At 38.5% G+C, this 16,153-nt stretch overlaps 1 protein-coding gene across 1 annotated transcript; it reads right to left on the reverse strand.

Moving 5' to 3' along the window:
* Positions 1 to 3,073: 3,073 nt before the first annotated feature.
* Positions 3,074 to 13,127, reverse strand: LOC145204868 (uromodulin-like). The gene is made up of 9 exons (XM_080077481.1): positions 13,033 to 13,127; positions 9,366 to 9,421; positions 8,833 to 9,020; positions 7,597 to 7,772; positions 6,980 to 7,110; positions 6,408 to 6,522; positions 4,251 to 4,422; positions 3,863 to 4,073; positions 3,074 to 3,641 (listed from the first exon to the last, which is right to left on the reverse strand). Exons 2-9 carry the CDS (start codon positions 9,418 to 9,420, stop codon positions 3,466 to 3,468), a joined length of 1,224 nt encoding a protein of 407 aa, XP_079933607.1. The 5' UTR covers position 9,421; positions 13,033 to 13,127; the 3' UTR covers positions 3,074 to 3,465.
* Positions 13,128 to 16,153: the final 3,026 nt, after the last annotated feature.

The raw sequence follows: 16,153 nt of genomic DNA on the forward strand, positions 1-16,153 counted from the left end.
TTTGCACCCTTGCGCTGTAGAATGTGCCGAAGTTGGAAGTTTGACCATGTTTTCGGTCGTGTACTTTCGGGTTTGGGCTTGCTTACAAATATGCACAGCGCTTTGCCGCTTAACGCGTTGGTTTGAACTACAAAACGAAATAGGTCAGAAACAATTTTACGTGTATATTAAGCGAGAGGCCTTTATGAGGGAAACTACCCAAAACAAGACTAAAACGTCATAAACTGTCGTCATAGGGAAGTTCCTAAATTTAAATGTTGGGTCCCTTGGCTACGATGCGACGTAACATATCTTTTCAAATAAACCTGACTACAAGAGAAAGCACAAATCAAACGAACAGCGGCGTGTGCGCCAATTAAAGAGTGTGTGTGCGTTGCTTCCGTTTTCTTTGGGCGATTGCACCATAGCCACGACAGTTAGGAAGCATGACGTCATGTATTGCGCGGAGAGTAGCACTTATTTCAATTCGGCAACAAAAGAGAGAAAATACTGCTCCGTTGCCATAGTTGAGCGTCACTGCAACTTAGTTTTAGCTGGGAAAGTGTAAATGAGCACTTTTGATAACCGCGTGGACTGTTTACATAGCAACCGGATTATCGCATAATCCGGTTAATCGCATCAAATGCCCTTGGCAAATCGACCGGATTCGTCTGTATAAATATAATTCCATGCATTGAAAAATCATAAAAAATAGTATGTTACCTTTATTGTTGAAATGAAATTGTCATTTCCATTTGCAGACGTAAAAATATTTTGCAACAAAAGTAGTCCATTGTGTTAGTTCATTAGCAGTACTTAACAAACCCTCACGACCTGAAATAGAAACAAGTTTGTTGACAAAATTATTGTAAAATATCAGATCAGTTCAAAAACATGGGACTAAGCAAGAGCAGGTTAAGTCCTTTTGTTGGCTTCAGCATTAAAGACATTGATCCCCATACAGTGGTGGCTTGGGACTGGAGAGTGGCTGAGTGGCAAGCAAAGTAAAAATGTTTACATTCATAAAAGTTGACACAGTATCAAAAGCAAAAATTAACAAATATGTGACAAATAAATGCACACACAGTGTATTTTCATTTTGTGTTGCACAGTAGTACATGAAACATAACGTAGCATAGCATGGAGGCATTTAAGACCCGTCAAGGTTTGATCAAAACTTGCACCCCCCATGGGGGAAGGGGAAGGGAGATACATGTTTTTATTAATTGATTGAGTTTGTGACTCTAATCCACTTCATGTTACAACTTAGCCACTCGCAACAAAAGTTTAGTCTATACTTTTTAGTGTCTGCGTTTGCAACAAGTAGCAAAATAGAAATAAACAAGCGGAAATGGCATTGTTACCTCATTTACATATTGACCGACACTTTTGTTAAGTGGGAGTTATTTAATTGTGTAGCCCAGTCAAGTTAAAAATTGTCATTTCATGACTACCCACATTACATACAAAGTTCAAGTGCAAGAGTTTGGAATTGGATCACCCTGCCTTGACCTGGCCTAGCAATGACATACAACAACAAGGTACGGTTAGCTATTTGCAAAAGGTACAAATGTTTGAAATTCTGAACAACGCTAACTGGAACAAAACCATATTAGCAAGAAACTTTTTAATCCTTCAAGAAGGCGGAAGATTTTCAAACACACTGCGTCACAAGGTGTTTTCCCCATTCCATAAATCTCATATTATGAAGTTTTTACTTTTCACAATCGATTTAACGAGAACGATTTATTTAACAACTAAATTTGAGAAATAACAAACCAGTACCAATACAATATTATGGTAACAATCTTTAGCTTCTATTAGCTGAAATTAAATTGGTCAAATCTTGGTTTTAGGCAAAAACGTCCCTGGTGTCAAATTACTGATGCATACACGATACACCGCCGAAACGAAATTACTTTTGCCATTTAAATAAATTTCGTAAATTCGGAATGCACTTCGCAAGAATTAGCAGGATTTAGAAACCTCTCTTGTACCCAAACGTAAAAGTTTGTGTTTTCAAGTTGGTTATGGGCAATCAACCGTTTTTTTACCAATTTAAAAACAGGGGATTAAATTAAAGCCTGAGATTGTTGTGTAAAAACGACGAAAACACGGCTTTTGGGTTATTTCCATCAAACAGTCGGTTAAGTGCTTGATTTTTGTTGCAATAAACATTAGTTTTGGGTTAAGAAAACGTTGTAACCGCGGAAAAAAGAAATTTGTATTTTTGTTGCAATAAACCAAACCAGGTTGAACCAAATCATTGTTAAACTTTGCTTTTACTTTGTAGTGAACAAAGTTTACTCACACGAGATCAGTGTAAAATCTTCCGTTGAACATTTCGTGTTTTGCCCCGGGGCGATTTAAACATTCCACCAAAACCTCAACTCAATTTACTTCGTCCGAATTTACCGAATGAACATGCTTCCCGCCATTTCAATTAAACTTGCTCTATTACGTAATCTCTTCAAATGAACGGTGTCAATTAATCTCCACAAAGATTCATGTTCGGAAATATTACCTTGTACGGATCGGTTGAAGTTTGGTGTTTAAGTAAACCTCGGGTAGTGTGTGTAACAATCAAAGGGGAAACTAGACCTGATATAACTTGCGTCTATGCAGCATGATAACAATTAGCTTTATTCCTTGAGCGAAATTGATTAAACTGTAAGATAAAACATCCCGTTTATGTTAAATATATAAATTATAACCCTTGATATTGGCAATATAATCAGAAAACATGTTTTTGCTTAATGTCCTAATTTAATTAAACTGGATTTTTTTCAACTGGATTTTATCTTTTTTAACGTGCGTACTTTAAATTAGTGATTCCGAGCGTTTGCATCCTGTAGTTAACATGACAAACATATACTTCAAAAATTCTTTGAACTATTAATAGCCTCGAGCAACGCTTTTAGCGAAATCCGCCGGCGATTTTTTGAAATGGATTTTAACTATTTTTAAACAGAGACATCTTTAATTTGGTTACGTAGAACAATTAAACCGAAACCCTTAATTAACACAAATACATTTTAAGACTTCTATCAAGAACAAACTAATCGCTTACCTTCAATAACACAATGAAATCAACTTTCTCATGAACGCCCGATGTTTTATTAAAAGATTTTCAGCGATTGACTGAAATCCAATGAAATGTTAGCAAAACACACGGGAGCAATGATGACGACACTATGACGTAAGCAGAACATACAATCATGACGAAATTGGCAGGTGTGGGTTACATCGGATGAGGGAAACACAAAGCGCCGGCAAATGCAGTTTAAAGTAAAAGTGAAAGAAACGTTTCTGTGCTGGGATGAAATCTGCCGACGATATTTTAATGTTAAGGAATTGTTTGTCAGGGAGGTTATGACTTTGTACAAGAATTTATTTAAAGAACTCGCTCGAAAGGAATTGGCGCGGAAACAGCGAAATGACGCGACGCGGATGAATATATAAAGCAATGATGATGTAAATGCGCGATTATGCAACAAATCCTTTATTTCCGATTCCACCAAGAGTTATTCCGTCATCAGATCGACGCCGTGATCGCACCGCGATTACAACAATGGCCAGGACGACGCAGATGACAGCAAGACTTCCCATCACCGCGATCACCGCGATCACAGTAGGATTCCACACCGTGCGGTCGTTCGGGTCTGACAAACAAAATATTGAAGGTTACATACGGGCTACAACTTCGCGTTCGTTAAGCTTGGCAACTATGAGAAGATTACTGGGGAGTGACGAAAGCGCTCTGCCGCACCTACCACCTGCAATTCTTCAACAAACTTCAACAAATGCTGGAGATGTACAGGTGGTGATGCGAGAGAGCAAGCGATGTGAGAGAGGGTTGTACTGGTACGGATCGGTGACTTACTCGATTGGTGTTTGACAGGAATGTAAGTATCAGGGTCAACTTCAACGTAGGAGACTTTGATTTGGTTGTCTGGTACAGATTCGATTGTGAGTTTGGAGATCGGACCGAGAGTTATGATGTGTTGGTCAGTAAAATCGCCCGGTCCCCAAATCTTCTTGGTCTCAGTCTCACCGTCCACATCTCTACGCTTTCTGCGCTTGGCCGGGCAAGTCTGCGTCGCAACAAACAGAATTAAGTTCGGTTATCGCCGCGGGCTACAGCAGCGATTTAATCTCGGCGCAGACCGGATTGCTCCGATTCAATAAACTGCAGAATCGCGCATGATCATTATGACGTCACACAGCTTATTATGACATCATATAGCTTATTACAACGTAATACAGCTTACCGGCATGCAGGGTTTGTTGATGCAGAGTTGAAGGTCGCAGTGAAGCCACACGTTGTCATATTGTTCGCTTCCACCGACGAATTTGAACACTGGACTGTTCCACGTTCCCTGGTGGGAATCTCCGTTCCTTGTTACTTGCACTCCGCCGTCCCCAGCAGTTGGAATCGCGCATCTACGACAAAAAATACCATTACACAACCCACCTGAAGCAAAGCGACACAAAACTTTGACCATCAGCATTCAAAGCAACAAAATCACCAGCGCTTCTCTGCATAGACAATAATTATTTAAACTGGTTAAAATATAATCAACCTCCAAACTATAGCTAAACTGTTTACACACAAATTTCAATCATTACCTCTTCAGCTTCGCTCCACACCGCACAAGCAGTACACCACACACGCCTCAGCTTCACAATGAATGCCGTACAACCTCACTTCGCCAACACACCTTGCCTTACACGTCACCAAACCCGACCACACCGACTATTTCATTCCTCGCCATTTTTTCTCTTCGTTTCAATCGTGGCAGAGCAATAAAGAAAAACCCAAAGTGTCGGCGCATTTCGCAAAAAATCCAGCAATCTCCTAATTATCGTGGCGCGTCCTTGTAATTATCACGTCATAAACAAACAAAGGAACACTCGAACGGCGAGAGAAAATTGGCGAGTTTGCGCGAGTTTTGAAGCCTGGGGCAAATTTTGCGCGCGAGATTTGATCGCAACAATGAGATTGGATAGCCCAGGGCGAACACGAAAACCTGCCGTGGATGGAAACGGAAAATTGCTACAACAGCTTGTTGTTTTAATTGATCAACTTTTCATGTTTCAAATATTTGTACAACACAAGACCTATTTTAAAACTTGATCCCAACACAAAATAAACATTTCCCCAAAATAAGTTGACTTAGCAAGTCGCAACATTATCCGGAAACCTTGCCCGGGTGTTAAGTTTCAAATCAATACGATAATTTTGAGGCGTTAGTGTTGGTAGTAGGATATTTTGGTGTGAAACTCAGACAAACAAAAAATCGATTAATTACGCAAATACTGCTTCACACGCAAAAACTGTTCCATGACTTTGTCATCTTAATCTCACTCAAAGCATAAGAAGATTATTTTGCTCTCGATTCCAACTGTGGCCGAAAACTATTTGAGGTGAAACTTAATGTTAAAGAAACAGGCGAATTATCAAACAATCTCTATTTAACATGAGAAGCAATACTTATCAGGTAATAAGATGGATAAAGTTTCAAAACACAACAAACCAAAAACAATTACATAACTTTTACAATTCTGCTGCAAACGAAAATAAGTTAACTCCAGGATGCGCGGTTTTATGGATTGTTCAAATGTTAAACGTTAAATTGGAACGAAAACATTCAATCGACATTATTACTCCGGTGAATTATCTTTGTGACGTCACATTTGTGCTGCAGGCGGAAATTGTGGCGACACAATAAGTGCACCGTCATCACTGCTCTATATGCGGAATTCAGTTGCTTGGCGACGCCTGAGTGCTGAATTTCATTTTTTTTTAATTTTCGTATGTTACGAGCATAATTTACACTTATAAAATATCAGATCGCATTTGTTGGCGACATAAATTCCCACTATTTCTCACTTTTCGAAAACACTGAAACAAAATTTTCCAAACATAACCTGGAGTAACTTGCGAGCGACATCTGGCGGGAAACACATTAATAAAAGTTTCAGGACCAAATTATTTATAGTTTTACATAACTACAAGAATCTGCAGACGATGCACACTGTCTGACCTATAAGGTCCCAATCTGTGCATCTGTGACCAAGACATAGGTATCAGCTAGTATAGCCCCCTACGGCACACCAGCTTAATTGATGAGACCTAATAAAGCGAAGTAGTGCGCACCATCTGCAGCTTAATTATTGTGTAATAGCTCGATGCTCTTATAAAGACAAGACGAGCTCAAACTTATAGTGCGACAAAGTGGAAGCGATTTAAGAACAATTTCAACAGAGTTTACATCAATTTTAACAAACTTCTGCTAATAACTGAAGCTTCAAACGCAAGAAACCCAATTCAACCAAACCGTTCTCAACCACTCAATCAACACAACAGCGCCTCGTAGCGGAACAACGACACGCACTGTATAACCGCACAATGTCGCCACACTCACCCATCAGCCACTAGGGGGTATCTTGGTAGAGCGTTTGGATCGTTTGAGATTGTTCCCCAGCAATCTTGGATTAGAAGAAAAATATCTTCGCTGATTGTTCCCAAGAGAGTCACGCCTGTTACGTAACAATCAATTTAAACATATTACCGGAACAATTATCCGCTTTTTACGGTTTATAATTTTCCAGCCGTAAGTTTTAACACATTCGCTTTGTTTAATTAAGAACACAGTTGGTTTGTTTCGAGCAATATCGTGTAAACATTTTTATTGTATAGGCAACTACACAATTAACACTATGAGGTTTGTAATGACGAGAAAGGATGATCAAATTAAACTATGTTCATAAGCACTTTGTGAAATATAATTTATATTCAATCACTAACAATGATGGCAGAAGCATTTTTCAAAACCAAATCAATTAAAACCGGGTTGCCAACTTGATAGTTTATCAGGGACATTATACTTAACACTTAGCAATTTGAAGTTGTGTTTGAATTAAGGAGCAATGGAAACTACTTAGATGTTCATCTCATCATGTCAACGGTTTTTGTTCGGCATTCACCCAATCTTACCTACGAACAAAGTCTCGTCGGCGGCCAGTGTTGGTGGTTCGGTGTAAGGAGTGCTGTAAGTTGCATCAGTGAAAAGTGACATGGAAGCTTGGAACTCACCGATTCCAAACGCATCGGGGATAGGGATGTCCCTGATATAAGATTAAGTATTGTTAGGTAAGTCATGCGGTGTGGAAGGTTTGCATTCAACAAAGCAGGCTGGGTGGTAGAATGTTTTTCATGGGGATTATCAATGAACAGTTTATTGTAGCCCGAGAGCCTGACTACAGGAAAGGATTATTTCTCGAGTCATGGAATATTCACCAACGGGTCAACACAATGAACATGTTATTTACCCTGATGAAGGCGACCTGTATAGGCCGTCGAAACGTCGGAATAATAATGCAATTGCTAGAAGAGCTCCTTAAGGTTGATATTATGCCTGGCAGTAACAGTTTATACATAAATGAATGCAAATGGTGGCCAATATTAAAAACAATCGCTGCAAGGATAGGAAATTAAGTAAAGTAAACCGAAATGATGTTGATTTAGCGCAACTCAGCATCAACATGAGCGTTCCTATCTTCTATTTCCAACCCTATAGTGGCCTGTTCACATCCAACCTGTTAAATACTCACACGATCGTGATGTTTGGGATAAACATGGTTGAGACGTTGAGGTCGATTCGGTAAGTGCAACGAATCCTGGCGCTCAGAACTTTCTGGTTTGCTCTCGGCCCGATCACAACTTCGAAGTTGGGACCAGTTGTAACAGTTGAGATGGTATTCGAATATACCACGTGTGTTTCGTTAACCTGGGTCACAATATTGAAGTTTAACTGGTGGATGATAGCAGTAAAACATAGGAGTACAGTAAATCGCGGTAAACCGGATTCTGTTAATCCGGATCTTCACCTAATTCAGACAAAACTTGAGGTACAAATGATTTATAATTTGGCAAGGCTTTAACTAATCGACATCGGTTAATCCGGATCTTTGCCTAATCGGAACTATTTTTCGGTCCAAACGGGTCCGGATTAACCGAGGTTGACTGTACAGTGGAAATGACAAGTGAAGGTCACTAAGTTCAGGAGTGAGCAAACAATTTTGCTCTGTTGGTTGATCCAAGCCAGTAGTTCACAGTAGTTAATCGTATCAAGTGATTTTCGTGTATAAAATCATTGTTTGCGTGTCGCTGCTCAACACAACATTAACTTCTGATGGAAAACATAATCTGCAAACGCTCTCAATATGGAGTGTAAAAAGTTGACAGTTAAGAATAAAACTGTGAAAAAATGCAATTTTTTATGTGGTTTTCTAATTTATATGTAGAGTTTTTTTAACGTGTCCAAACAACAAAACATGAGGCTTGTGACTTTATGTCGTCGTAACCACGAGCAAGTTGGTTTTCATGTAAATGTGTGACGGGTAATTTGAACTTGGGTCAATTTTGTTGCTTCGGCTGAAAGTTGTGAAATATTCATAGGATATGAGGCATCTGCATGTGGCTCGTCTACTTGTGATGAATAATTCACAGGAAACTTATAAGTTGGGCAGATTAATATTTCATCGGATTCATGCGAGGATGAAACAGCGAAATTAAAACAAGGGGATATTCGGGGGTCACAGAAAATCTAAATTAAATTTCCAGGCAGCTGCGTTTGTTAAACACACAAGCTAATATCAATTTTACGGTTTACTGCGTAAAGCTGGTTCACAGCCCGCTTCGGGAAATTACTTTTTTTCGTATTTAACGGCGTTCGAACAAAAGATGCTCCCGGGGACGAAAAAAGTCCGAAATCCCGACCAAGACTATTTTGAATTATGTGAGCATTCGGTCATGTTATACTTAAGGGAATCACAAGCGATAATCACCTTCTGGTGGGTTTGACACGCCCCTAGTGGTGAAATAACTTTGATGTAGAATTCCTCGTCCTCTTGGTCAAACACGCAATCATTCCCATTCAGGTGGATATCATCGATCGTGTAACCTGCGGTCTGTACAACTTGCTTCTTAATCTTCGCTGTGATTGAATCTTGGGCGCAGACAACTTGCACCAAGTCTGTTGAAAGTTGAAAAAGTTAAAAAAAGTTTTTTTCATGAACATATGGTAATGGTAAAAGTTCTACTTTCCGTTTAATTTAAGTGCAAACTAAACTTAAACTACTCAAAAATGTTGAAAATTTTACTATGCGCGGGTTTTGTTGCTAAATTTCTTACAGTAAAGCACAGACAAACTGGTTTAAAATAGCAGTAAAATATTTAATGGTGGCATTAGCATTTGCCGAAACTTCTCTAGTTAAGAGTCTAACTTTTAATGCTCATTATTACCAGTAAATTTAATATTACTGAACGGTGTAATTAGATTACACGGCAAAATAAGTATGATAGTTGATTAAAAGTTTACCTTGCGCCAGAGTAGATGAGACGAACATTGCGAGAACACATAAGATAAACTTCATTCTGAGGAAAATAAAAAATATATTTAAATACGTTGTCCGCTAGATGTCGGTGTTGCATAATTTATGAGCCGCAAATTAATTCAGAGTCGTTAAATTTAATGAAGCTTCAAATTAGTCAGCCGATATGAAACTCACCATTACAACGAAGTTTCAGTTAAAACTAACGCGACAAAAATGCGGAACCTTGTTGAGGGGATATTAATAATTAATTATTAATACCTAATGACGTAATTAAGTATTTTTTCCGCGCACAGACGCACGTGAAAACCCGATTCCAGTTTATCCCGTTGTTTGTTTGTGTTCGGATTTGTGTCGTGTTAATCCCGAATGTGTTGCTGGGATTAGAAAGGACCGGCTTAACTTGATCTCATACGTGGAAAGTCGAAATAAGTTTCAGCTTCACTAAACTCCACAAAACTCGGTCTTTGTTTCGTGTTTGAACAGTTTTCTTGTGCTGCTGTTGAATTTTGTGAGGATCAGGCAAAAAACTACACGTACGATGTTTGTGTGCGGTTCGTGTGCACTTGTAAAAACAGGATATTGTGTCGATAGGAGACAAATCAACATCTTGTATTAATTTTTAAATCCACGTTTTCATATGCTCATCACTAAAACACATTTGTATGAACTGATGTATTATGTTTACGTAATTTCATATTTTATTATCGCCATAATTTTATCGGCCACAAACGACGACGCGATTGTCTGTCGTTGTGACGCAACATAACATATCGTGTTCTGGAATCGCCTCTGGGCGTCACAAATGATCCGATGCCGCAAAACCGACTCACAATTGTCCTCCCATCAAAATAATTCGTGCAGGAGATCAACGGGAGGTGAAACAAGTTTGTAACACGAACATAAGGATGAAGCGACAACCACATACTCTCATTATAATTACGACAATGTAGTTTTAGAAATTGAACAAAACAAATCAGTTTGATAAACCAATTTTTTTCTGTGTAAAGCAGTGTTATTCAGTGGTTTAAATAAATACTGTAACATAAAGCAAAGCTTTTCGCTTGTGTGCTCGCAATATATCATTCATTCCTCTGAAGAAGTCCTACCGTTCTGGTGATTCTTGAAACAACAACAAGTATTTTGTTTAGCATTACACCAGTTGAACTACAAATTTGTTAAATATGCAGCATGGTGGACAAAATGCTTGTTCGATATTTTCTGGAACTGTTCCGTGGGCAAAAACATTGTGCGAAATAATTTTGTGTTTACGTTTGGCGCGCTGTAATTATGTGAAACGTAGAACGGTGAACAAATGTTTAAAGAAACGCTTTGTAAAAGTGGATTACACAACTTACAATCCTGTTTACAAACTTCCCTTACAAAACCAACAAATACACAAGACACGTGGATTTGTTTGTAAACTCATCCACCGCTTACTGTGGATGATTGGAAGGAAAATTGTCGGAGAAAATTAATTATTTAATTGTCGTCGGGGGTTGGTTAAAAGCTGTCGCAATAACTTTAAGGCAAAAATTGAAATACCCACAATTTCACTTGTAAAACAAAATTCGGTCGGTTTTAATCATCTGCACACAAGTTTTACAAACTCCCGCAAAGGAACCTTTAAGTGTTCTGAGTCACACAACATTGTTCGAAGTAAAATGGAGTTTAGGCATCGCAAACTCAACACCATTTTGTAGATTTGAACTCCAACTATTTGTTGCATCGCATGTAAACGCACACAGCATCTGTAAGCATCACTTGCAGTAGTGAAGAAAATTGCCCAAATTTAACCGATCAATTGCGGAGAGATCAACTATCGTCGTGTCAAGGTCAATTGGTGACTTTTCGCATTTGAAGGTCACAGGGGACAATGACAATAAAAACAAATCATTAATGAAGTGGAAGAACCGGTTTCAGTCAGTTAGATCAGGGTTTCTCAAACTGTGGGTCGCAACCCAATTTGGGGTCGCGAAATATAATTTTGGGGTCGCGAAACATCGTGCGTTATTATTGTCGCAAGAAATATACGTGCATTCATGTGTATAAGCTATGCCCATCATGGGGTCTCGTAGAAATTTCTTTTCTAAAATGGGTCACAGAGCAAGAAAGTTTGAGAAGCCCTGGGTTAGAAGAACCGGTTCCAACCAGATAAACCGCTGCCGCTGACAACCTCATATTTTTTCACAGTTTTTACATTGTACAATAATAATGTCGACGTTCGATTTGGATTAAACCGTCATTTTTTCAGCATAACTCGCGTCCACATTTCGCCCCTGAGCGAACCAAATGAAACTCGTCGCATGTTTTATTCACTTTGTTTAATTTGAATTTCATGGCTCATAAAATTTGCATTTGACGCGATGTCCCGTTGCCATAACGACTGAAGATAACAATCAAGAAGTAGTTCGCGGGCAACTTGTTTTATTTGTTTGGCAAATTGGATGAAAATGTTTCAAATCTTGACACTGTATGCAAATATTACATGCTATTGTGGAGAATCACACATTGTACCATCGACAACATTTGGTTTGGCGAATTACTTTTACAAATTAAGCGCACATTTTCTGGTTTTAATTCACAGTAAATAGCAAATCCCACCAACTTTCTACAACAAAACTTTGGGACCCAGCAATTAAAAACGTCAATCTAAAACATAATGACTTGCTTCAACATAAACCCCCTTCGGTTGGGTCAATTTAACGATCGTACACCCACCGCACTTTGTCCGAACCCACACAAGCACACACAGTCGGAATCCACTTCAGTGACGTCACAATGCCAATTATGTGTCTTGTATTGTTTAAATGTAAACACGCCCACAAATTGGCAAGTACTCGAATTTGACGCCGAAAGGTTGACGAGATAGTTCAAAATATGGAAGCCACTTAAATAATTGCCAGATTGGCCCAAACATATTTGGCTTCCAACCTTCCGAAGTTTACGAAAATTTGAATGGAATGAAACGAAATTTTAATCAGAAAATATTTGTTTTTGTGGCATAACAATTAAGGTGGCTTTTGAATCGTTAAATTTTGTGTTGCATAACGGGTTGTTGGAACTGTTTATGCAGCTCTGAGAGTGTTTATGCCCGAGAAAAAATTTAAAAATAAATTTGGTTTAAACAGTTGCAGTAAAAATCTTAACACGGCGTTGTACAAGTGTCAAAATTCATGGGCACATTTTGGGAAGTTTTATTTAAACCACAATAAAATGGCTTCTTAAAACTGTAGGCAAACTCATTAAACTAAACAAAACGAATCACGTTGTAACTGAAAGGTCAATATCGTTTTTACACTTTGCAGTAAACCTTGAATGGTTTGAAGTAAAATTTATGTTGTTTATGGCGTTCCGCCCTTGGGTCGTGTGAGGAGATTTCTTATCTCTGTTCGTGTTTCACAAACTGACGATGATCAGACAAACTTAACTTGACTTGAGAGAAACTCACATGTTTTGGGCGATCAACTTCAAACCGGCCACAAACCAAAGTTTATTCGATCTTTTATCGCTTAAGCTTCAAGATTTACGTCGCGTAAAAATGTTTATGATGTCACAGTAGATGTGCGTTGTGTGCCCTTTATGACGTGGAAATCTCCTCTTTCCTCATAAATTTACAAAAATATTTTAAAAATAAAATAAAAATCATCTTACCTGATTGTTGAGGTGACTTTGACTAAAAAGTTTAAAAAACACAATTTCCTAGAGCAAAATTCGCGCTTTTTTCAGCACCTAAAACAAGAAAAAGCGGTTGGAATTAGCAAGATTCAAAGTTAAATACAATTTTATCATTTTACGAAAAAGTAAAATCAATCTGCTTTTATATTTCCTCTGAATAAGTGTCTGTTCTATTTATTTTGGCGAGAACAATTCTTTCGCGTGTTTTAGCGTCAACTCAAATTTCGACCTAGACATAACCTTGAAAGTGAGACGACCACAAAATTTTTTGTCTCTATAGAGACCGCAAAAAGAAAAGTATTAAGCGCAACAATCCGATAAAATAAGTTTCTTCAAGCGTGAAACCTCCGTTTTACCAGGTTGAATTCAGAATTAATTGGCCACAGAAATTCGACACCAACTCAGTTCATCAACGAAAACTGAAGTAAAACTGAAAACATCCCAAATCAAAATGCTTAAAACTCAATCGTTTGTTTAAATTCACCGAATGAAACAAAATATTTTGAGCAAAACGACTCGTGTTGACTCCGCGCTACCTGGTTGAACTCCAACTTGACAATGAACGAATCGCGACCACAAACAATCCCTAATTCAAAAAAGCGTAACCTAATTATGACGTCATAATTGCGAAGAGGCATTCTGGAACATAAGCGTTTGCGTGGTTTAATTATCGGTTTGTCAGCTTGACATACAAATATGGCAAACACTGGTTTGTTGGTTGATTCGAAATGATCGTAATTATGATGCACGTCCACAAATATACGCCCGTATATGGGAGGAAAAGTTTAAAATGGCGAAACACCACAAACAGCGAAGTGAACAATCCCGTACATTTCCACGACACAAACTTGCACAACTAACATCATCTGGCATATCTTACAACCAGTGATGGGATTCAATTTATTGTCAGCCGGTTCTGTTGCAAAAAGTCTATTGAAAGTAACCAGTAATGCTAACCGGTTCGCTGATCTCATAAAATTGCATGCGCCGGTTCTATAGAACCGGTGCGAACCGGTTGAATCCCACAACTGCTTATAACTGTCCGAAATATATTTTATCCCGTGTCAATATTGACGCACACGCAGCTCTAACATCTCATCCACAGACTGGATGCACGGTGCGTGAAACGAAACCCGCAACTTTTCACTTTTCCCCTTCTTTCCTTGTACGTATTACTACCACTAGTGGCGCTACAAACCCGCACAATTTCCCCTGAAACATTCACCTATTGTCCCTCATTATGACGTGTCAACGCAACAACAATGACGTGTTATGTCTGACGCAGTGTGACTTCACACACGTAAACATTGTGACGTAGTAATCGTCAATTATTGCCGCACAACGTCGGATTGTAATCAATCCTTCAAACTACAATCGCGCCGGTTGTTACACAATAGAGAAACAAATCGCGATTGACGAGCCATAAAACTATTCCACGCATTTGTTGCGTCACAATACCGGAATAAACAAATCTGTGACTTCACAATAAAAAAAATCGATCAGATTTAGTTAATTAGCTGAAAAAAAGCGTAAAAATTATCTCATTAAATTCGTTTCACAACCTTCACATTGACTTTCTTTGTCTGAACGCACCCTACACTAAACCTACTAACTTAACAACGCCAATCTAACTAGAGATATCAGCAAACCAAACTTCTCGGCACAATACCTTACTTGTAACAATCATATCAAGGAAATATACGCTGTCAAGTTTGTCGTGTAAGATTTCCTAGCGAAGCAACAGTCAGACTCACGTATACTTGACTTTGTGTTGTGATGTTCGCACGAAGCTAGCTGCTCTAAACTCGCCCCGGGCTGTGGGAAATATGAGATTCAGTCGGTGAGAAGATTTGACGCATCTTACTAATGGACGAGCGCTATGTACGTTGTAAAGTATCTCGCCAAAAATACTTTTACACTAAGATGATAAAAACCTTTCAGTACATTGCAAAGGTAATTGATATTCATGCTTTGCATCACAATGTGGACCAGGGTGTTTATCATAACATGAAAAATATTTCAAGCAAAAAAATAATTTAAACATACCAGGCGCTTGGCCTTTATTGAATTTGACAATTAAAAACTCGAAAAAGACTTCCCTTTATGTTTTAAGCTCCATTATACTTTGTGTTTTAATCTCACTGTCTGATACATCTTCCCACAAAGCATTGTTAAATTGATGCTAAGTCCTCATGCATAATTCACCTGAGAATGCTATGCACGTCATTATCACAAATTCAAGCCGTAACTCACTTCCCTAAAGTCGTGAATATAAAAAATATGAATCTGTTTTTAACAAAAATGTTGCGTAAAATTGCTAAGCCTGCAACGGGGTTTTGGTAACGGGTCGTTCAACGGTCAGTAAAGTTGAGATGTTTTTGCAAATTAAACTTGATTTACAAAAACAGCTCCTAGAAAATGTTTATTGCACTCCACCTGGCATAACACCTGGCCAGTTCTGTTTATAAGGTCAAACATCCATCGGACGAAAATCGACACAAAGGTGACTTATATACATTTAGTTTGAGGCAAAGTCGCATAAAACTATTGGGGTTGGGAGGGCAAATTAGTCTCACGCAAGCCTTCGTTACTGCAGTCAAACTATACTGATTACGTCATCATAATAACTATTATTATTTTCAGATTGTAGTTCAACAAAACTCGCTAGTTCAAGGTCAGGGGTTATTACAGGATGAGCGCTGCCTACATTTACGGAAGTGGCATGCTTTAAATATCGGGCAAGGCATTTAAATTATTGCGATTGCTTTGAAGAATTTTCATGGCAGCAGGTGGGGGAAGGTTTGGTCAAAAATTACCCGAGTTTTAATCATCGGTTGCACACAGCGTCCGTTCACAAGCACGAGGGAAGTTGTTCTCAACAAGCAGTATTGTGAGGCGAACCACTCAACAACTAGCAAGCGATGTTGTGCATTGTTTGTTTGTTTAACGTCGTGTTCTAAACTAAACAACAAATCAATCAAAGACATTGTGATTTTCTTTTTCATATTTGTTCACTTTGTGACACTGATTCTTCTTTTATAAATTTTAATGCCACGTTTTCAACTTCTTAAGTTCGGAAAAGAGGTTGGTAATATGC

The sequence above is a fragment of the Phallusia mammillata genome, chromosome 8 (assembly GCF_965637545.1).
Source record: "Phallusia mammillata chromosome 8, kaPhaMamm4.hap1.1, whole genome shotgun sequence".
NCBI lineage: Eukaryota > Metazoa > Chordata > Ascidiacea > Phlebobranchia > Ascidiidae > Phallusia > Phallusia mammillata.